Here is a 24,675-nt window from a genome sequence, read left to right on the forward strand (position 1 = left end):
AGACCAAACACAAATGACTCATGACTGACTTAACTAAAACAAGAGAAGGGCAGCAGTCCATCAAGATGTGAAATCATGATGACAACCACCGGTGTTTCTTACAAGACTATATACATCAAACTATATCAAAATGCCAATGCAACCAATCAAGCAGATGCCTTCTTGATTGATTCTCCTGATTTCTGGTCAACAATAGATACTGATAACTGGGCATCCAAAAACATAGCTGACCATGATCTCCTTCATCACTGAACACTGCAACAAACACTATCACTGCTGGCTGCAACAAACTTGCTAGAGGATCGTGAAAAACATGAAGATTTGCAATTTCCACCTTCTGTTGAAAGAACAAGGTGTCTTTTGTTTCAATTTCTGATCTGCCTTCCTCATGTGCTTCGGTGAAAGTATGCTCATGGGCTTCAGAAAACTCTGAACAGGTAGATGAGCAGATCTCTTCTTGGAAAAACATTTCAGCACATGAAACATATGAAGAATCTGAAAGGTAATCCTGTATGCTCTGATCTTTTGTAGTTTGACAACATGGTAGGTCATCTTCAAATGATATGACAGCCGGAGTATCATCTTTGTGAAGGAAAACATTATCTGTTTGCTGATCTACAAGACAGTCATCTTTTTCAACAAAGGAAGAAGTTTTCCCAACACTTTCCTGACTATGTGTGCATTGCAAATCTGCTGTAGCTTGGGTTGTAACAAAACCTTTCAAAAGCTGATCTATCTCCTCTTCAGACAAAGGAGACAATGCCTTTTGTTTTCTTCTGCTTAAACAATAATTATCTTTATATGACAAGGCATTCAAACTATCATTTATTACTGAGCTATTGAAAGGAGATTCATCACTTACTTGCACAAAGATCTCACCTTGATGTTCATGAGCTGGCTGAATTACCTCCTCATGCAGGCTCTGTTCTAATGGCATGAGAACATTTGGATCAAGAACTTTGTCCATGATCTCAACAACAAAACTCGCCTTTTCAGGATTCGGCACAAGGTATTCTTGGTCACCATGATCTGAATTTTGATCTGAAATAGTTGAGTTGACTGCATTACATTCTAAAATTGAATCTTGGCTACCTTGCACGCTGTCTTCTTCTGTGGGCAGATCTGAAACAAGCTCTTCTCTTTCATCAATTACAGCCATATGGCCATCTTCAACCTGCTGATCTTGACAAGTATCCTCTAAGATTTCTATGTGCTGCTGAAACGGCTTTTCATACAGGGCTTCCATGATCTCTTCATCCATGAAATTATCATCTTCATAAAACTTCTCAAGGCTTTCAATAAAACTATAGGCATGCTTGCAACCGTCTTGAACTAAATTCAATGATGGATAAGATGCTTGATATCTTTCAATAAACAAGGCATGAAAATCCTTTAAACTGTAAATACAAGCAGGCGGCAAACTTTCATACCAAGATTGGGCTGCACCTTCGAGAGTGGCCAGGAATATCTTCATCAAGCAATCTTCAGGAAAATCCACCTTCAACTTGCGAATATGCATGTGAAATCTAACTAGATGTAAAGCAGCATCCTTCTTACCATCATCATTAAATATAGGCAGATTCCTTGACCAATCTACCTTGGGAATTTTATTTGGAAAACCGGGGATGTGATCTCGGCTCAAGGGAGCATATCTTCTTGCAATCCGATCCATCTTGAAAAGCTCAAAGCTACTGATCTCTCTGCAGTGAAGTCACCATGAAGCATTGATCGCTGGAGTTTTCAGTGAAGGAGTCGCCAGTGAATGATTTCAGCCTTTCAAGTGTCTGATCGTTGTCCACTATCAACAATCAGATCTGAACTTGATACATGTACTGGGGTAAAATGCAAATGAAGTGTTGTATTCACAAGCTCACGGAGATTGACTGAAGCAGCGTTTATCTACTAACGCTGATGTAAAACAAGAGCGTTTTCGAAGGCTACCTGGCATAACTTCAGGCTCCGTCTAAGACTTATGAAACAAACACATCAATGAGCAAACGATTAGTTGTTCTCCCCAGTATGGTCGCCACTATGTTAGCGTTTGAAATTTCAACTCAGGCTGAAAAGGCAAATCTCAAAGCTACATCAAACCATTCGGCCTCGTAGCTAGCCCTACGGGGCAGGAGAAGGCTCTCTCCGGTCAATCTCGGCAAATTTTCAATGAAATGAGATGACCAATCAAAGGTAACACTGATATTAGGCTAGTAAACTGATTAAAAGGTTGATTTGGGGGTTTTTGGGGTTTTTGGTGGCAAATTGAGGATCTGCAATTTAGGGTGCGGGGATTGGACACAGTTTCTGCAGGGGGGTCTTTGGGGCAAGGTAGGAGCTTGTGTAGATGTCTTTAGCTGAAGTGGGTGATCTGGAAGGAAGATAAGAAGGCTAAAGAGAGCAAACAATGGATTTGAATTCTCTTTAGACAGTAGAAAACATAGAAATTAAACAAATTTGAAAGCAGAGCATGCAAGCATGAGTTCTAACTTTATCACTTCATTTGTTTAATATGCAGCAGTATAGAAAGGAAATGAATCACATAACAAAGCTTACAATAACATGAAGAGACACACCATCAACACAATGAGTCCACAAGAATCCCAATGATGACTGCAAAACCCTGGTCTTCCTTAGCCAAAAATTGCAGAGATACAAGCAAAATATACAATGATAGTTCCTCCCTCAAGAGTCCAACCATGAAAATGAGCATGAAAGTACATAATATAGATGATCTAACCTCTTCCCCACCTCTAGGAGTTGAGCTCACTATCCTAGGAGTTGTTTGAACAACTCCTAAACTAAGCACTACAAAATAGGCAGTCAAAACAACTTGCCTCTAAAAACTTGGAAACCAGTTCATACAGTCAATTTTACCCTTTTACATGAGAGAAACTTCTAGAAGAGTAAAACAAGAGTAAAAGTACCCAAAAAGTGCCACAAGTACAGTCAAAAGGATCATCATCGACCTCAGCAAGTCAAACTGGTGCTAATCTGCAAATTCTGGGCTGAACTGGTCAAATCTGGCCAAATCTGCTCAACGGGTCGCGCACATACTGCTCAACGGGTCGCGCACTTTGAAGCCCTGTTTGGAGGCCTTCCCGGTGTCAGAATGAGGTGCAGGATAGCTCGTTGGAAAGGTCTCTGAGTCTACTTTCCAACCCAACCAGAATTTTTGGATTTGGAGGTCATTTGCCCAGTCAAAAATCAATTCTCCCAAGACTACTTCTGCAGCTCAAAAAAGGGGCAGGAAGTCAAAATTTGACTGTATTTTGACCTTTTGGAGGCCCAAAACTCCATGAAAACTCAAGGTAATGCTGAGTTTCCGCAAAACGGAGCTACGATGACAAAGGGTCTCACCGAGGGTGAGACCCGTTGAGAAGCCAAAACCTGTACATTGTCCAAAAATGCCAAAAATGAGCCAAAACTTCCAAAATTTTTGTGCTTGATGCTGTGAAGAGGCTAGTGAGTGTCATGATGAGTGAAAGAAGCCTCGGCCAAGATGCGGAGTGGGTTGGCCTTCTTCTTCCTCCCAAGAGCCTCGGTCAATCTTCTTTGAAACACTTTCATCTTTGCTTTACAAACGTGCATCCTAGCCCAATAGTGGTTTTTCATGTTCCTTAGCAACCTTTTGTCTTGGTTGGCCTTAGCCAACAGCCTCTCCAAGTGGGCATTCTCCTGAATAAGCAAAGACTCCCGGTCAACAGGCAATGGATCACCGGGCCTCCTACGGTTTAGGACTCGATCACTTCGAATCCTCCAAATCTCATCAAGGGCCTTCTCCTCCTCTAGCTGAGTGTTCCGCTGCTCTAAATATGTGATGGTCCACTGAGCACCCTCAAGTCTCCGCTGCAAAGTCTCATTCTCGGCCCTGAGCTGCTGAATGATCTCCTTTGCCTCCTGGCTAGGAGAACTGACCTCAAGATCGATCACTGGATCCTCATGAACCATGGGCTCTTTGCCCCTCTGCAATACATCTGCTGGTGAAGAAAGCGAGGCCCCTTCCACATGCTGTGGAGATAACACTTGCTGCTCTGACGATGAAGGCGAGACCCCTTCCACCTGCTGTGGAGATAGTACTCGCCTAGCTGCTGCAAATAAGGCCCTTGGGCCTTTCTGATAGGTGACCATAGGAGTAGAGCTGACATTTCGGGTGATGGGAGCATCGGGCTGCTGAGATGGTCCTCCCTCCTCATGAATAGCCTCCTGATGTGGCTGAGGTGGCACTGTGAAAAACTCACGGGAGATGAACTCCTCCCATGAGATGCCCTGCTGAGTCAACTGATGCAAAACAATGAGCTGAATCAAACCATAGTGACAAAGACTCCTGTACTGCTGGGCCGGGGTCTTCCTCTGCAACATAGGTACCATCCTCTGAATGTTCTGAAACAGAAAGACTGGGAGGTTCATCATCCTCACCCGGGTGAAATGCATCAACAGGCGAATGTGATATGAATACACCTGTGAAAATCTGCCCTCACATGTGAAGTAATGCATGATGAGTCTCATGAGGGGGGCATACTCACTCCGAAGAAATCTGAATGGGAAAACACCTGTCAACAGTTTCACAAATGATGGCCGGATATAGGGCTCAAAGTGAACAAAATCAAGAAGTCTGCGCTTCGACCACACCTCACCCACATTCGGTATACCTGTAGCCTCTGAGATCACCTCAGGTGTCAATATGAAATTCACCCCTGCAAGAGTGACATGTCCATCATGGAGGTGTAAGACAAATAAGCGGGCCAACTCTCTATGATGCTGAATTTGAGAGAGCCTCTCACAAAACTGATAGCATGACATGTACTGGAAACAACTCAGTGCCAAAGGACAAGCCTGTAACTCTGCCAATGAAGTGGGCTCCTCCCTCTTATGGTGACCTCCCTTACCCCCTCTACGAGGCCTCCTCTGTTCCTCAATCTCTGTAGATGATGAATGGTCATCACCTTGCTCATAAGTCTCAGTATCTGACATGGTTTTGGAGCAAGGTGGGCAAACTGAAGGACAAATTGAACTGTTGTCTCTGCCTGCAAAAGTACTGAACTCTATGCTGTTTCAAGGGGAAAAACATGAGGGGAATGTTAGGGGAGGGAACTTCTTAACAAGGAATGGGAATATATGATAATAACAGGGAATTTTTCAAGGGAAATTTTACAAATTGTCATGCATATAGGAACAATTTTAACATTGGGAAATCATTTGCAAAGAACATCTCATATGGGACAAAACATGTATGATAATGAATATGAAGAGGCATACATGAATCAATAGGGACATAGGGACACCATACACAAATTTGCTTGCAGGAGTTCATGTGTGGCATAAGGCAAATTTTGCTCTTTTTCTGTTCTTAAGGAGTGCATGCACATTAAGGGGTACATACTCATCATTTTCACATCAAGGGAAAGTGTTTCATGTACAAGGGGATGTCAAGGATATATAGGAGTTATGTACATGCCTTTTGATATACAACAACATTTTAATTTCACATGACTCTTTTCTTTATTTTCAAATGTATCTTTTCTTTTTTCTGTTTTAGTTTTGCATGTGTATGGTAGAGGGAATTAGGGTTTGAGTGCTTGTGAGAGGGGTAGGGTTTATAACTTAGGGATGGGGGAAAAAGGCAACATTTTATGTGCAAATGAAATGGGACAGAGATGCAAGCATGACTATGAATGAAAGAGGGAAAAAAGGAAGGGATCAATGGGACAAAAAACACTTGAAACAGTCACAAAACCCTAGCATTTTACAAACATTAGCAACAGCCACATTAATCCATTCATTTGCAAATTTAAAAGATAAAACCATAGCATACATCATTATTTTCATCATCCATACCATCAACCATGGATTAGGAGCCTACCTCGACCGATCAAGCAAGTTTGAAGAGGAATGAGGGAATTTGTTTGCAGTTTTGGAAGCTGGCAGCTGAACGGGTCGCGCACACCCCTGGACGGGTCGCGCACAGCTCAACGGGTCGTGCCCGTTGTGTTTTTGCACTGTCGGAGGCTGCTGGACGGGTCGCGCACCGCCCAACAGGTCGCGCACGAGCCTGGACGGGTCGCGCACCTGTAAACTGCCCGAAACCCTTATATTTTCGCCTTCTTCTCCTTGCACGCTCTCACAATCACTCTTAGAAGCTCGAAATGCACAATGAGAGTTAAAGGAGGGAGAATTACCTTTTATAATCTCACTTTTGAAAAAATTTCATCCAAAACCCACTTTATAAAGTCTATTTTGTCACTTTTTAAAAACACTGATTTTCTTGGTTTCCTTTATCCTGAAGTTGATTTTTTGAGAGCTTTGACCTGATTCTTTTTGCAGGGAAATCATCTGAAGGACTGTGGCAAGGGGACCAGGGTTGTTGCTGCCTTTCTGAAGACAATTTGGAAATTTATTCTCTTTACAAAAATTATCATAACCTTGGCTTTAAAAACAGGGTTTTTAAATCCAAGGTTAAAAATGAACTATACATGATGAAAATTTCAAAAGAGCATGTTTACCATCCTTCCTCTGGCTTGCTGGTCACTCAAGGACTCTCAGAAACATGACCTTGCTAAGACAACTGACCAAAACCCTAGACCTGGAATTTTGACATTAAGACCAAATAAGAGCAGCTTGACAAACTCAATGACCTGATATGACCTGATCCAGCAAAGCCAAAAGGGATATGAATAGACCAGCTCCTCCATCAGGGTTATGGCATGCCTAACGGGATGCAAATTTTGACACTGATGAGACACCTACCAATGCAAATGCAAAGAGCTTTGATCACTGATGGAGGGCTTTCAAGACCGACACTAACAGATATCATCCCTTATCGTTTGCTGACGTGATGTTTGGTGCTAGCAAGGCTCCGAGAGCCAAGATTTAGATCCAAGAGAGTCAGGATATTCTCCGAGCTCTCAAGGATAATATGGCTACAACGCAGAACTAGCAGAAGCTGTATGCCGACCAAGGTCGGGAGGAGAGACAGTTTGAGATAGGGGACTTGGTCTACCTACGGTTACAGCCATACCGACAGTCGTCATTGAAGCAGAAGGGGGCTGAGAAGCTCAAGCCGTACTTTTATGGGCCATACAGGGTGATACGCAGGATTGGACAGGTTGCGTATGAGTTAGAGCTGCCCCAAGGCAACAAGATTCATAACGTCTTTCATGTATCATGCCTGACAAAGGCATTAGGGCAGCATGTGACAGTGATAGATGAGCTACCACCCACGGATGATGAGGGGCATTTGGTGTTGCAGCCAGAGGCTATTATTGATACCAGGGAGAGGCAGCTGCAGAGTAGGATGGTTCGGGAATTCTTGGTGAGGTGGAAGAATTTACCAAATGAGGATGCCACTTGAGGACAAGCAACATTTTGCTGGGAGAGACTGTAATATTCCTAATTAACCATGGCGAATTGGAATATTCGATTTTCCTCAGTTTTGCCTTCTATAGTTATTTATAAATAAAAAGGTGAGGAAAAAGGGGACATAACTCACCTTTAGAATAAAGTCACTCCCTAGTAGCACAACGTTGTGACTTAAAGGGGAGTCAAGGGGGCCAAAGGATCACCCAGACACTTGGAGGGACTGTGCAGATAGAAAGGAACACGTGGCAAGAGAGGGACTACGTTGGAGGAGGTGGGCCTTGGGATTGAGAGAGGCCAATGCTATAAAGGAGAGAGGAGCCATCTCATTTTGTCATCGATTATGTGCATTTGAGCTAGTCACTTTGACTTGGAGCACGTTGGCTGTTTAGCCTGTCTGCAGCACTGTTTAGTGCATTGAGTGTCTCCATTCAGAGATCTCACCCTTAGCCCCGGGGGTCTTCGAGTGCCTACTTGGGCAAGGTAGTTTCCAGTAGCCTTTTGCATTTGGATTGATCTTTGGCGTTGTGGAGGAGCTGAGCATTTGAAGACTGCGCGGTCTTGAGAGAGAGGGATGCAGTTCTTTTGGTGGGAGTTCCGGATTGGGAGTTTTATGGAGGATTAGAGCTGGGAGATTGAGCAAGGGATGAGCTCTTGCATATTGGAGGATTTTGGCAGAGTTTCGGGCTGAGTTTTGGTGGATTCTATTCAATGGCAGCACAGAGCCTTGAGGGATAGCGTAGATCCCCAAGGGGGTGATTTTCGGGGGTCGGCTATTTCAGAAAAACTTTCGGGGTTTTCTGGGTTTCTTGAGTAGAGTTTGATTCCAGAGTTTCAGCATTTTCTGAGGAGGGGAATAGCCCCAAATCCTCATTTGGTTTCCAGCAGTAGTAGCAGCTCGACAATTCTCTAGCAGCTTGGACGCAGTTCAGAGAGAGGCCATTCCTTTGCTATTCTAAGTGTATTTCTTCACTTGCCTTGTGCAAGTCGAGGTGCCATCTTTCTGATCACCCCCTGTACTCATTCCATTACTCAGTATAATAAAATGGCTTAGCATTTCTCTCTGCATTTCTTGAGTATTTGCTTATATTTCATGTCCACATTATTATATGTTACACCACTGTTATTTTTATCACTTTGAGTTTCCCGGTCACTATATCATTTGGACGTGTTTGGTTGGAGTTTGCTTGGGTTTGAGGGATATCCCGGAAACGGGATATTACATTTGAGTATCAGGTTTGGAGAAGATTGTGATAGTGGAATCAACTGGAGGATATTGATACCAATTGATTGTTTATATGTGTAGATTGAATGAAAGGAAGCCGAAGGTCTCAAGCCATTGAAAATGGTAGCGATCTCGATGTTGATAGATAACCATTTTGGTGCCTAAGTGATTGAAAGTTAGAGAGCTTTACTGCGGATATAGGTGTTAGTACTCTAGCAATGTCCATTGTGGTGGTATCATGTCCATTTACTATGATGTTTAATGAAATATTTTAAAGGATATGTTGCCGTTTCCCAATTTGCCCTGAATGTGTCAATGCTATTGATTTGATTTTAATTGTGTTTAACTGCAAATAATGGTCCTCGTTCTGTTTGCATAACTTGCTTTGTCAAGTTCTATTATGATTTCTAACTCATTTCGGAGATGAATCCTTTTCCCCAACAAGTGAATGAACATTCAAGTGCTTTCATCCTTGGAAGCTTCCATAAGAGAGTGGTGTGAGGATAGCATGTGAGAATACTGTTCTTGTGAGACAGGACGTACCAATAAAATCAAGTTCTTAGGAGTGAGAGACATTTGTACTGTTCGTAGTCGTTGAAATAAAGGATAATGTACTCTGTATGTCTCTGTGCACATATGCACGTGATATAACTGAATGTATTTTTGGCATGTTGGTTGTTGTCTATATTTTGACATGCGTAGTAAGTATTACATAACATATGGCCTGTTTAAATGGACTAGTGATATGACATTGATAAATGGTAGCGAACTTCTATGTTTAAAATGCCTATTATAGAAGTGGTGTTTGGTTGTTTGTTTCTCATGAATGTAAACCCATACAAGTGGTGGGAATATATCAATGCCTATTACAGTAGTGTTTGGTCATTTGTTACTCTCTCATGAATATAAACCTGCACAAGTGGTGAGATTATATTAATGCTTATTACAGTAGTGTTGGGCTGTTTGTTGCTCTCTCATGAATGTCAACCTGTATAAATAGTGAGAGAATCATTGTATAAATAGGCTATTGACTAATAGGAGACATTCTCCAAATCTGGTTAGTCTTGGACCAATTCTCTCTGTTATAATAAATAGACACATAATTCCAATCTAAAGTACGAATAATTTCTGTTTCACTATATTTTTAACTAAACAAATTCCAATGCTTTGAAGTCCTTCATTGATAGCTTGCTAGCTTGAAATGCATTCTATTACATATTCTAAAAATTATATATCTACAATTTTTGTCAATTGTTACAAACATAAATTGACTCTTTTTGTCCTTTGGCTTTGTTTTTAACTGCCATCTTGTTTCTTGTCCAAGTAACATGGATGGTTTTTTTAAACTTGATTATGTTTTATAGATCGTCTAAAACAAGGCTGCCCCGTGTAATTGTGTGACATTTAACATTTACTGCCATTAAATTTCTTAAAATGATACGATTTGCAACTTTGCATTTTATTCGATCAATCTTCAGGCGTGCGAGAGGATAATGTCTTCTTGTGAAAATAATTATCGATTAGTTCTAGTTTGTGACCTTGGGTCGTGTTTATTCGACGTTTGGCTATATTGTTATATTTTATAGAATAAATAGAACGTGTACTGTTATAACGGTGTGGTAATTCAGATACAGAGCATTCATTGTCAGCAGGTTGTGTAAAATCATATATGCTGTGGTTCAAGTGTTTTTTTTTTTTTTTTAATCTAGTAAGCCAAAAAGGACAAATTGTTAATGAACTGCTAATTTGCATACCCCTAATTGGCAAGGCATGTAGCTGGCAAGTATACAATTTATACAATTCCACTGATAGAGATAAGAAATGTGTTTATTAATAACATGCACACAAAAAAACATTTTCAGAGGTGGTGGCGTATGTACATATCATTGTGATTTGTCTTATAAACAAAGAGTTTATCATTGTGATTTGTTTTATAAACAAAGAGTTTCATATATACTAATTTAGTATCTTAGTGGTCAATAACCTTAGATTATTATTATTAAAAAAATAAAAATAGAAAAGAAGATAATGTTAATATAAAATTTGAATATTGTTCTGTTGTTGAATTGCCTATTTTATTTTTTTGGAAACAGGTTTCTTCTCCATCGTCTTAGCAGGACTTTTCCTTATCTTCGTATTGTGGCATTGGTTGATTGGTAAAATTTTCTAACTAAATTCCTTAATTGAAGCTTCTGCGGTCAACACCAGGCCACTCAGAATGTTATGTTTTTCTTTTGAAGGAATCCATCTGGCTTGGCAATTGTATGCACGTATAAGTTTGGAAGCATAGCCATGGGTTTGGAAGCATCTAAATATGGTATATGGACATTTAAATTTCATTACTCACTGAGAGTCTTTCTTTCTTTGTTCGGGACTGAATGAAATATTCTTAGTATGCACGTATAAGTTTAGAAGCATAGCTCTGGGGTTGGAAGCATCTAAATATGATATATTGGCATTTGAATTTCAATTTCTTTAGTTCGGGACAGAATGGAATATTCTTAGTTCTGTATAGATGACTTGTTCCCTGTTTTCTCCTTCAGTTTGTGATGTTAAGTGGTTAGGTCTAAGATCGAATGACCTTCAACTTGTGCCAGAAAACGCACATCTTAAATTCAAGCCACGAGATCATCAATTGGCCCAAAGCTTGCTTTCTTCAAAGATGCTGCAGGTATGTGGCAAGCATGCTCTTTAGTATGAAACTCTGAACAATCTTTCAAGGAAAGCAGCAAGTTAATTGATTGATGACATATGTGTATCAGAACCAAAGCAAGTACAAGGAGGAGCTTTTACACATGGTTGAAGTTGGCAGTAGGGTTGAAATAGAAGCCCTATATGTACATGGATATGATTTTTTGGGGCGGCATATTGCTACGAAGATTGTACAAAATGATTACATTTAATTAGAGGTTTAGGAAAGTATTTTAGTTAAATGAAATCAAAATGTATCTTGTATTGTGGTTAGGTTGGCCAGAGGCCTTCGAAGTTCCATTTCCAATGTAGTTACTTATAGATAACATTGTTTACATGAAAACGAAACCGCGAAAACAATTTATGAAACTGTAATGAATGTAAATTCTCGTCATTTTCTTTTTATATGTGTAGAATTGATTTCAAAAAGTTCATTATTTCTTTTAGAGTATATTTGGTTTTATACTAGCGTAGACTTATTTTAACTCCGGATCTATCAAGTGCCGAGAAGGATCAAATCTCTCGAGGTGTAAACCTTTTTTTTGAGTGTGAAACTTGAGGAAAGGTTTGCACTTCAAGATATTTGATCCTCTCGACGCTTGATAGATCGGAGTTAAATGAATCGAGGCTGGTTTCAGTTGTGTACGGCCAAAGAAAATATATCAGAGATATGATTAATTTTATCAATAATATGTAAATGCATTTAATATTAATATAATCATTTTAAATATGCTAAATATGTGATTAGTCTAGTCATTTTACTTTTAAATTTGCTTAGTTATCTTTGTTTGTTGAGATAATAAATATTGTTAATAACTTTAATAATGAAAATTGATGAAATAAAATTTTTGAATGCGAAGTGACAATGTAATAGTGTTGAATGATAAAAAATGTGAATAATAAGAATGTAGTCAATTACAAATAGTCTTCATTGTGAATTAATCTCAAACTATTTTCTTTTACTATTCTTATTGTCACCCTTGTTACTTTTGTCATCTTTCCATATTGATTATATGAAAAGGACAATTGAAATCGTAAATCATTTAAATCTTTAGCTCAAGTTGTTGTAGTAAACATCATACTACTAGAAAATGTAACTATGTTCGGTCTTCAATAATGTACTTGAGTCATTATGTAATGCACATTTCAAAAGAACAAAGATTTTTTTTCCTTATTGTAACAATGATTTATTAAAGCATGGGTTTCATGCTTGGGTCATCATTATATTAGTCAAAGTCCCTATTGTGGACTTCTAGGATTAATATTGAGTTTATAGAGTCATTTTACATTTGAAGAGACCCTTCTTTGGATTTTGAATCATGTAAAAAAGTTTTGTATCAAGTCAAATATGAATTATGTACCCTCCACATCATGTTGGCCTAAGGACCCCCATTCGACCCACTGATGCAGGAGCATCCGAGTGAAGAGGCGATAGCTGGGAGATGTTTTTTATTTTCATTATTTTGACAGATAAGGGGGAAAACACTTCAAGTTTTTGTTTCATTTAGTTTCATTTTGTGTCATTTAAAATTAAAGTTGACTCAACCATTGTTATCTTTTAAATTAGACAAAATAGGATTAGTTAGGAACTTGGTTGAAGAAACTGTTTAGTAACTATTTAGTAATTGAGGAATAGTTCCTCAAACTATAAAGGAACTGCTAATAATGTATTGAAAAGAAAAAATCAGAGAGGATGGAAGGACTACCATCCAGAAAGGAGAGAGAGCCTAGAAGTTGTAACCCAAAATTATTTGAATTTCTAAGATAGTTAACAATTCAAAATATGTCATCTAGTAAAGTAGATTAAATTTCATTACGTTCTCTAGGCATAGATGTTTCAAGCATCAAAATGAAAGCGAGAGTGAAACCATTTTTTTTTCAAAAGGCTCGAACAAGTATCGACAAGCATTCTGTAACAAGCAGCATTTCAAGACCAAGAACCAAACAGAAACACATAGATTTATTTTCTCAACAAACAAACCCAAGTACTATTACATTCCGCATTTAAACAAAAAGCATTTCCATTACATGGCATTTTCATTTTTTGTTCAATAAAAATTCACTGTACAAACTCTGTAATCTGGAAACCGTGGAGGGTTTCACACCCATGAAACCAAAATACATTATAGTCCACAGGCTAGGCCTAAATTTAATAGTGAGGGCATGAACACCTCAGAGATCACATACAGACACAAAGGACCCAAAACCTCAAGGGTATAGCCGAATTGCAAACAAGAGCAAGCAACAGAATAATTGCAAAGCTAGACACACAACTAAGCAAGCAAGAAACCACTACAGCCACGGAAAGACCCTACCTAGGTTTCCCTAAGCCCGCGAATAGTCCTCAGGACGAAGTTGTGGAGCAGTGCTTCCCTAGAAGGGCCTGCACACCACCACAAAGCAGGGCAACGGTCAGTATTGAGCCACGAAAGTAAAAAATACAACAGTGAATAGCTAGTGAAAGGGGAACAAGGACTTTACCTGGAGAAGGACCGATTTCGCAATGGAGGGCGAGAGCCGAGACCCACAACAGAGGGTTTCTACCAGTGGATGAGCCATGGACACGTCCTACCTGCTCACCAATGAGCCAAAGCATTAGGGCCTTTAAAAACAGGGAATGAAATTGAAATCGGAAGGAGGAGCTTACCTGAGACTGAGGGCATCGAGTCGTCCTATGCAGCAACCAAGCAGGGACTTGAGAGTTGCAAAGCCGAACCATAAGCATACCCAACATCAACAAACAAAGCAGATATGAGCTTGAAACAAATAACGGAGACAAACAGGCTTGCGGGAGGAAGAAGACCTAAAACCCTCCAAACATCAGAGCAGTGAGTCGCCACAGAGAATGAGCAGAGACACAACAACGATAGACCACAGAGAACGAGCAGAGGCACAACGCAAATAAACCATAGAGAACCAACAAAGCACAGTAAACCGCCATACGAAGCAAACAGGGCACAACACTTACCATCCATCGCAAATACAAGGTGAAAACACAGAGCACCCGCAGAGCCAAACCATCACACAGGAGAAATGACATCCAAACACCCTCGGTGAAAGTGATAACCATTAGTTGCAAGCCCGAGGTCAGTATAGAGGGCGGGCAACAAACATTAAACCGCAATAAAGACACACACCAAAACCTTGCCACCAAACTTAACTCGGAACCGAAGAATTAAACGGTCAATAGCCACGCATCCCTCCTCGAGATCGCCACCAATTTTTGGTATTAGAGTAGGTTGTCCTTTCTCTCACTAAAAAATGGAGGTAGGAAGAAGGGGTCGAGGAAGAGCCATCAGAAGAGTAGCAGATGAAGGGCTATGAGAATAAATTAGGAATTTAATTGCACGTTTGGCAGCAGTGGAAGCAGGAAGGCTAGAGATCTGGAAGGTGAGGATGACAGTGAGGAGGAAAACATAGCCACAACGGATGGGTTAGATGACGAAGGACCAGAAATTAAACTATTGGGGTCAGTTTTGTTGGCTAGCAGCAAGCCAAGACTAGAGCTCTCTAAGTATGATGGCAGTGTGTCCACAGAGGCATTGTTAGACTGGATAAGTGAACTAGATAAATATTTTGAGTATGAAGAAATCAACGAAAACAAGAGAATCAGGTTTGCGGTCACCAAATTGAAGGGACATGCAGCTCTATGGTGGGATAGTGTACAGGCAGAAAGGAGGAGATTAAACAAACCATTGATTAGAAAATGGGACAGGATAGTTTCTAGGATGAAGAGCAAGTTTCTGCCTAAAGATTATCAAATTGCCATTTATAGACAAGTATAGAAACTGAAGTAGAGAATGATGACTATGAAGGAATATACTGAAGAATTTTATAAAGTTACCTAAGAGCTGGTTATGTTGAAGATACCCCTAAGAAAACAGCGAGGTTTGTAAATGGTCTACGGATGGAGATCCTAGACGAAATTAGTATTCTTTCCCTTAAGACCATAGAGGAAGCTTATCAGAGTGCTTTGAAGGTGGAGGAAAAGATTGCTAGGAAACAAAATGCCAAAAGAGAACGTGGTTTTGGTAGAGGTCGGGGACAGGCCTTTGGCAGAGGTAGGACTGTCAATAGAAATGAAGAGGGCAGTATTTCAAAGACTTCGGGATAGAGTGAAAGGGAAGGTAACACCAGAGGAGAAGGTCATACCAACGAGGAAGAGGTAATGGTAGAGGCAAAGGAAATTCTTATCAATGTTACAAGTGTCACAAGTGGGGACACAGGTCCTTTGAATGTCCTGAAAATGAACAAAGTGGGCAGAGGGGAGCATATGTCGCTCAACCCGATGAAGCGGAGGCACCACCACAAGAGGTGGAAAATATGCCAGAGACTGGGGAATCCTTGGTGTTAAACAAAGTATTATTAAAACCAGCTAAGGAAGTAGTTGATCTGACATAGAGGAAAGCATTGTTCCGGACTGTATGCAAGTCGCATGGGAAATGCTACAAATTAATTATAGACAGTGGAAGTATTGATAATTTGGTAGCTACTGAAATGGTGGGAAAATTGGGTTTGAAGAAGTTGAAGCACCCAACTCCATACAGGGTGTTGTGGTTGCAGAAAGGCCACCAACTGCTGGTCGATGAGCAGTGTGAAGTAGAGTTTCATATTGGCAAGTACAAAGACAAGGTGACTTGCGATATCATGCCTATGGACGTGTGCCATATTCTGTTGGGCAGACCATGGCAGTATGATAGGAAGGTCATCCATGACGAGGCAACAAATTGTTACAAGTTTGTTAAAGATGGGATAAAGCATACCCTAGTTCCCATGAAGGAAGAGGATGCTGCAAAAAACAGTGGGACAAAAGCACTACTGTTTTGCGACAATTGGAGGATGATGAGGTGAAGTATGCAGTTGTGCGAAGGCCAAAACTAGTATTGATCCATACTGAATTCACCCACTTACCTAAAGAGATACAAGACATGCTGCAAGAGTTTAATGATATTGTGGTAGATGATCTACCGGACAAATTACAACCGAAGTGGAGCATTAGTCACCATATTGATTTTATTCCAGGAGCCAGATCGCCAAACAAGGTTGCCTACCGGATGAGCCCGAAGGATAATGAAGAAATCCGGAAGCAGGTGCAGGAGTTGTTGGATAAAGGACTGATTTGGGAGAGTTTAAGCCCTTGTGCAGTTCTGATTGTTTTAGCTCCCAAGAAAGGAGGTGAGTGGCGAATGTGCACGGATTCCCGGGCCATTAACAAGATTATTATCAGGTACATGTTCCCTTTACCTCAGATGGATGATATGATGGATTGTTTGAGTGGAGTTGCATACTTTTCAAAGATAGACTTGAAAAGCAATTACCACCAAATTAGAATTCGAGAAGGTGACGAGTGGAAGACAACTTTCAAGACTAATGAAGGCTTGTACGTATGGCTAGTTATGCCATTTGGATTTAGCAACGCCCCTAGCACATTCATGCGGTTGACGAACGAGATGCTAAAGGAATTCATTGGAAAATTTGTTATTGTATATCTGGATGATATACTTATATTCAACAAGACGAAGGAAGAACGTTTTTGACATGTGAGGTATGTATTGGAAAAATTACAGCAGAATAAATTACTGATAAATTTGAAGAAATGTTCATTTCTTAAGAAAGAATTAATTTATTTGGGATTTTTGATTTCCGAGAATGAACTAAAAATGGATCCGGAAAAGGTTGCAGCTATGTTGCAGGAAACATAGGGCAAGGGGTCGTTTCTGTACGGAAACAGGTACGAGTACGACTCCGTTTCAGCTTTTTACTTATGTTTTTTTCATTTTTTTTAATTTATTTTCTAATTTATTTGTAGGTTATCCTAGTGACTTTTAGTTGCTTCTAGATGCTTGTCTAAAGTTATAAAAGTGAACTTTTGCCCTAATGTTGATATGCAGTTCATGGTAATGTTAAATTCTTAAAGTAAAAGTGATATTCTCCTTTATTTTTCATTTTCATCCTTTTACTTAAATTTTTAACATTACCATGAAATGACTCAGGATGTTTGAGAGTGGTTTCGCCCTCATTGGATTTCATATGGAGAAAGTAGAATTTTAGATCTCACTCAAAATCCAGCAGATTTATTTGTTTTTCAGGATTTCAGGATTGGAGGGATTGCAATGTTTCCATTGGATTTTATCATGTACTAGGGTATGAAACTTGTATTTAATCAAGAGAACCAAGCCCTCTATGCAGGGGAAACTCCCAATAATCAAGATCATGTAGGGTACTAGGGTATGAAACGTGTATTTAATCAAGAGCACTAAGGTTGTTCGACTATGTAGGAGGAGACTCCCAATCAAGCACGAGACAAGAAATTAGAAATTTCTCGTGGCTGATTTTGGATATTTCTATTTTCATTATGTGATCATTCATGAGTAAATGTGATGTAAATTTAAAGACTTATAGTTTATGCATTGACAATTGACAATTGACAATTTTATCATAATGTAATAAATTAGAATGTATCATATATGTTTATGATTGCACATATTTCTTAAATGTCCTTATATATATATATATATATATATATATATATATATATATATATATATATATATATTCATGTTTCTTTGTTTCCAAAATTTGGGGAGGTCGCGTTTCGTATCGCTTCCTGTTTTGGAAACTCGTACCCGTTTCCCTGTTTCGTGCAACCTAGGGTTGCAGCCATAGTTAGCTGGCCATCCCCCAAAAGTTTGTTTGAGGTACGAAGTTTCCATGGATTGGCAAGTTTTTATTGGAAATTTATTAAAAATTTCAATGGGATTTGTGCACCCATGTTGGACACCATTAAGAAGACAAATCAGCCTTTCCATTGGACAGAAATGGCAGAGAAGAGTTTTCAGCTGCTCAAAAGGAAAATTACTAAAAAACCAATTTTGAGGTTACCAGACTTTAACAAACTTTTTCAAGTTCGTTGTGATGCCAGTGGGACAGCCATTGGTGCAGTACTCAACCAAGAGGACAAGCCAGTAGCCTATTTCAGTGAGAAACTAAATGAAAGTAGGCAGAAGTACACGTCTTATGACAAGGAATTTTACGCAGTGGTTCAAGCGCTGAAGCATTGGAGACATTACCTGTTGGCCAATGAATTTGTCTTGTTTTCAGACAATTCTGTGTTGCAGTATATTATGCAGCAGCATAAGCTAAACCATAAACATGCGAAGTGGGTGGAGTACCTGCAGAGTTTTACGTTTGTGTTGAAACACATCAGTGGTCAAGCCAACAAAGTGGCAGATGCATTAAGCAGGAGGAATTTGATCCTACAAAAAAGTACGATACAAGTATTAGGATTTGAACATCTTAAGGACTTGTATGAGGCAGATGCAAATTTTAAGGAAGCTTATGAAGCTTGGCAAAATCTGTTGTTGAGAGATAACCGTTCATGGCTGGACTATAATATGCAGGAAGGGTTGTTGTTCAAAGGAGGGCAGTTGTGTATTCCGGAATGTTCTATGAGAGAGAACTTAATCCAAGAAAAGCATAATGGAGGTTTAGCCAGACATTTTGGCATAGACAAGACCTTGGATCAGTTGAGTCACTTTTACTATTGGCCGAAGATGCGCAGAGATGTACAGAGGTTTGTGACTAGATGCAAAGTGTGTCAGCTTGCAAAGGGACACAACCAGAACACAGGATTGTATACATCCTTACCTATTCCGAACAAACCATGGGACTCTGTCAATTTAGACTGTCTTAGGTCTGCCGAAGACACAACGGGGATTCGATTCCATCATGGTGGTGGTGGATCGCTTCACCAAAATGGCACATTTCATTCCATGCAAGAAACCTAGTGATGCCACACATGTAGCACATTTGTTATTTACTGAGATAGTCAGATTACATGGCTTGTCAAGTCTATTGTTTCGGATTGAGACGTTAAGTTTACAGGAATTTTTTGGCGAACCCTATGGAAGAAATTAGACACCAAACTAAACTTCAGCTCAGCTTATCACTCGTAGACCGATGGTCAAACTGAAGTGGTGAACTGAAGTCTGGGAAACTTATTGAGGAGTTTGGTTGGAGAAAATTCTTGACAGTGGGATCGTGTGCTTGCACAAGCGGAATTTGCTTATAACGATTCACCCAACCGAAGCACGGGCAGTAGTCCTTTCCAGATCCTATACGGAATGCACCCATGTGGAGTACATGAGTTATAGAATTTTGGACAGTTGGAGCACATGAGCATTGATGGTGAAGATTTCGCAAGGGCAATTAGCGATCTTCATGAACAGGTGAAATTAAAATTACAAGACAACAGCCAAAGATACAAGCAGAAGGCAGATTTGAAAAGGCAGGAGGTACAATTCAACATAGGAGACCTGGTATTAGCACACCTATGCAAGGAAAGGTTTCCTAAAGGCGAATACAACAAGTTGAAATGGAAAAAAATTGGGCCTTGCAGGATTCTTTGGAAGTTTTTTGCGAATGCTTACGAATTGCAGTTACCCCTAGGTATTGGAATTTCACCCATTTTCAATGTGGTAGATTTGTACCCCTACACTGCGGCAGATGAAGAAAACAGTTCGGAAAGACGAACACGGGTTACCCAGAAAGAGAATGATTCGTGGATTAAACAAATGCCCCCAGCAAAGCCTCTAGAGATCGAACAAATCCTAGATACCCAGGTGGCCGGACGGACTCGAAGGAAGGAATATTTGCAATACCTAGTCAAGTGGAAGCGTCATCTTATTGAAGATAGTTCATGGTTAGATGCTGGCCAGATTCAAAGCGCCAGGTACTCTATTGAAGAGCTCATGAACAGGAGCCATGAGTTTAATTTACCCCGGGAGCCTGATGCAGGAGCATCCGAGTGAAGAGGCGACAACTGGGAGATGTTTTTTATTTTCATTATTTTGACAGATAGGGAGGAAAACACTTCAAGTTTCTGTTTCATTTAGTTTCATTTTGTGTCATTTAAAATTAAGGCTGACTCGGCCATTGTTAGTTTTTAAATTAGACAAAATAGGATTAGTTAGGGACTTGGTTGAAGAAACTATTTAGTAACTGAAAAGTAACTGAGGAACAGTGCCTCAAACTGTAAAGGAACTGCTAATAATGTATTGAAAAGAAAAAATCAGAGAGGATGGAAGGGCTGCCATCCAGAAAGGAGAGAGAGCCTAGAAGTTGTAACCCAAAATTATTTGAATTTCTAAGATAGTTAACAATTCAAAATCTGTCATCTAGTAAAGTAGATTAAATTTCATTACATTCTCTATGCATAGATGTTTCAAGCATCAAAATGAAAGCGAGACAGTGAAACCAATTTCTTTTCAAAGGCTTGAACAAGCATCGACAAGCATTCTGTAACAAGCAGTGTTTCAAGACCAAGAACCGAACAACGACACATAGATTTCTTTTCTCAACAAAACAAACCCAGGTACTATTCCATTCTGCATTTAAACAAAAAGCATTTCCATTACATGGCATTTTCATTTTTCGTTCAATAAAAATTCATTGTACAAAATCTGTAATCTGGAAACCGTGGAGGGTTTCACACCCATGAAACCAAAATACATTACAGTCCACAGGCTAGGCCTAAATTTAATAGCGAGGGCATGAACACCTCAGAGATCACATACAGACACAAAGGACCCAAAACCTCAAGGGTATAGTTGAATTGCAGACAAGAGCAAGTGATAGAACAATTGCAAAACTAGACACAAAACTAAGCAAGCAAGAAACTGCTACAGCCACGGAAAGACCCTACCTAGGTTTGCCTAAGCCCACGAACAGTGCCCAGGACGAAGCTTTGGAGCAGCGCTTCCCTGGAAGGGCCTGCACACCACCACAAAGCAGGGAAACGGTCAGTATTGAGCCACGAAAGTAAAAAAAACAACAGTGAATAGCTAGTGAAAGGGGAGCAAGGACTTTACCTGGAGAAGGACCGATTTCTCGATGGAGGGCGAGAGCCGAGACTCGTAACAGAGGGTTTCCACCAGCGGATGAGCCATGGACACATACTACCTGCTCACCAAGGAGCCTGAGCGTCAGGACCTTTAAAAACAGGGAGTGAAATTGAAATTGGAAGGAGGAGCTTACTTGAGACTGAGGGCGCCGAGTCATCGTGTGCAACAACCAAGCAGGGACCTGAGAGTTGCAGAGCCGAACCATAAGCAGACCCAACGTCAACAAACAAATCACCACAAACAAAGCAGATACGAGCTCGAAACAAATAACGGAGACAAATAGGCTTGCGAGAGGAAGAAGACCTGAAACCCTCCAAACATCAAAGCAGTAAGTCGCCACTGAGAACGAGTAGAGGCACAACAATGACAGACCACGGAGAACGAGCAGAGGCACAACACAAATAAACCACAGGGAACCAACAAAGCACAGTAAACCACCATACGAAGCAAACAGGGCAGAACACTTACCATCCATCGCAAATACCAGGTGAAAACACAGAGCACCCGCAGAGCCAAACCATCGCACAGGAGAAATGACATCCAAACACCCTCGGTGAAAGTGATAACCCTTAGTCGCAAGCCCGAGGTTAGTACAGAGGGTAGGGAACAAACATTAAACCACAATAAAGACACACACCAAAACCTTGCCACCAGCTTAACTCGGAATCGAAGAATTAAACGGTCAATAGCCACGCGTCCCTCCTCGGGATCTCCACCACCCACAAGAAACCTATATATTGAAGGAGGTCAAAGTCATTTGAATCGCTCACTCTCAAGCAAGTTCGATATCTCAAGAAGAGTTGGAGAAGTGCGACGTCTATTGCCGAGGGGACAAAAGAAGTGTGAGTTTGGGGAAGTCTTTAGAGAAGAAGAAAATCAAACATTTGGTGCCTCTCTCTCTCTCTGTTTCGTGGTTTGGGTTGGGAGATCAAAGTCTCCTAAGATTTTGTTGTTGTCGAAAGTTGCATGTTGCCATAATTTTTTGCCTAGTCGAAGATCTGGGAGGTTGACGTAGTGTGGAGGGAAAGTTTGGTTTTGGTCTAGGGTAAAGAGTCTTAAAGAATACTATTTAAAGGAAGAATTATCTTGATTGGGTTTTCCCCTCGATGACGGTTTTGTCCTGGCATGTGCTTATATCTTGTGTCTCTTGTTTTGTGATCTTCATACATGTATAATTGCTTGATGAAAGATAAGATAATAAAGTAAAAGAAGCCAACACACTCACAAGTAATTATCAAGAAAGGAGAATCAAACCCTAATATAATATCTTTGATTTTCCAACATGGTATCAGAGCCAAGGTCAAGAGAAGTCGAAGATCACTTTGTTGGCATGGATTCTCCCTCTATGGTGAACTACATAAGATTGGGTTTCAACATTGCTGGAAGATGAATCAAGAACATCATCTATTACTTATTCAACAAAGTCAAGAGTCGGGGATTCTTGGTTGCACTTACAGGTTCTCTTATTGATGACAATGCATGGATCATTGATAATGGAGCATTGAGACACATGACAAGTGAAAGCAAACAACTTCACACACTATCACAGGAGTCATCCTCTCATGCAGTGGAATTGGGTGACAACAAAAGCTATGTTGTTAGAGGCCTGGGATCTACATCATTGAATTTGGATAATGGATCGAATCTGCATCTCAGCAATGTTCTTTATGTTCCAGGTTTGAAAAAGAATTTACTTTCTATTTCTTGTTTAGAAGATAAAGGGGAAAGGATTTCTTTTGTTGATGGAAAGTATTGGTTTGAGGAAATAACTCTAGTATTGACAAAGATAGGGTTATTGGAGTTCGTGAAAGAAGTCTTTACCAGGTTATCAGTCCATCTCCTTAAGCTTTGTTGCATATGGAAATAAGTCCCATATGACATTAAAGGTATGGTCATATTCATTATAGGGTCATCCCTACTCTTAGTCAACTGGTTCATGGTATTCCTGATATGAAGTTAGATCATGAAGGTGTGTGCAAGGGATGCTCTTTGGGGAAACATACTAGAAAGCCATTTCATAATAGTGAAACTAGGTCTAAAGAAATATTAGACCTCATCTATTTCGATGTATGCGGGGCCATGTCTGATAAATCACTTGGATGTCATATCTACTATGTAACATTCATTGATGACCATTCCAGGAAGACATGGCTCTACCTACTCAAAACTAAAGATGAAGTATTTGATAAGTTCAAGAAGTTCAGGGATGAGTGGAAACCCTAACCGAAAGAAAGATAAAGACTTTAAGGTCCGACAATGGTGGGGAATATCGACTTCTAAAGAGTTAATTGCATATTGTAAGGATGCATGTATTAAGAGGGAGCTCATTGTTCCCTACTATCCCACCAAAATGGATTGCCCTAAAGGAAAAATAGGTTAATTGAAGAAGGCATTCAAACAATGCTCCTTAATCAAGATCTACCAAAGTTCTTATGGGGTGAAGCAGTGATGACTATCGTGTACATTCAAAATAGAAGTCCTCATAAGAGTCTTGATAATACTACACCTAAAGAAGTATTCACGGGGAAGAATCTGAGTGTGGATAATCTCCATATATTTGGAAGTCCAGCATATATCCATGTTTCGAAAGACAAGTGAAAGAAGTTGGACTCGACAAGCATCAAGGGAATATTCATTGGTTATAGTCTTTCCTCAAAAGCATATAGAATTTACATAAAGGAAGGAAAACACATGGAAGTAAGAAGGGATGACATATTCGATGAGAATCAAGATTACAAGAAATCAAAGGATATTCCTATTGATTCTGATGACGAAGCAGTTCTTGTATTTGAAGAAGAAGAAGTTCATCATGAGAAATCTTCTACAAATGATGAGGAAGAAGGACCAAGTGAGCCTATTCAATTGGTGGTTATCCCAACCACAAGGAAGAGGCCAAATTGGTTGAAAGATACATTAGAAGATGCTAAAGGACCTGAAGTTGTGAAAGTGTCCTCTAGGGAAAGTAAGAAACCGAAAAGGTATTCTGGTTATATGACAAAGTTGATTGAAGCCGAGCCATCTACATTCCAGGAAGCTGAGCATGAAGAGGTTTGGAAGAAAGCTATGTAGGAAGAATATCAATCCATCATGAAGAATGGGGTTTTGGAAATCGTTCCTAGACCTAGTGACAAATTGTTTGTCACATCGAACTGGATCTATAAGATCAAACATGTTGTTGATGGAAGTATAGACAAGTACAAAGCAAGGTTCGTCGCAAGGGGTTTCTCTCAAAAGGAAGGCATTGACTATGAAGAAAACTTTGCACCTACAACAAGGTACACTACCATTAGATCATTAGTTTCATTGGCTACTACAATGGGGTTGAATATCCATCAAAAGGATGTTAAGACCCCATTTCTAAATGGGACCATTGATGAGTAAGTGTACATTGAACAACTTGAAGGGTTTGAAGTGAATAGTTAAGACTCTCATGTTTGTAGACTCAAGAAGGCCCTATATGGCTTGAAGCAAGCACCGAGCGCATGGTATGCAAGAATCGATTCATATCTT

The 24,675-nt window shown here is 40.0% G+C and overlaps 1 protein-coding gene across 1 annotated transcript in view; it reads left to right on the forward strand.

Annotated features, from left to right (window-relative positions):
- SPO11-2 (sporulation 11-2) overlaps positions 1-11,610 on the forward strand; it is a 261,298-nt gene extending 249,688 nt beyond the window's left edge. The window contains exons 8-11 of the mRNA XM_089412694.1: positions 10,666-10,728; positions 10,813-10,889; positions 11,116-11,243; positions 11,335-11,610. Of these exons, the coding sequence (XP_089268820.1) occupies positions 10,666-10,728; positions 10,813-10,889; positions 11,116-11,243; positions 11,335-11,475 (409 nt within the window). The 3' untranslated portion in view covers positions 11,476-11,610. The remainder of the gene's footprint in view (positions 1-10,665; positions 10,729-10,812; positions 10,890-11,115; positions 11,244-11,334) is intronic.
- Positions 11,611-24,675: the final 13,065 nt, after the last annotated feature.

This window comes from Pinus tabuliformis, chromosome 3_1 (genome assembly GCF_031772625.1).
Source record: "Pinus tabuliformis cultivar Carrire ecotype Pingquan chromosome 3_1, CPIR1, whole genome shotgun sequence".
In the NCBI taxonomy this organism is placed as follows: Eukaryota; Viridiplantae; Streptophyta; class Pinopsida; order Pinales; family Pinaceae; genus Pinus; species Pinus tabuliformis.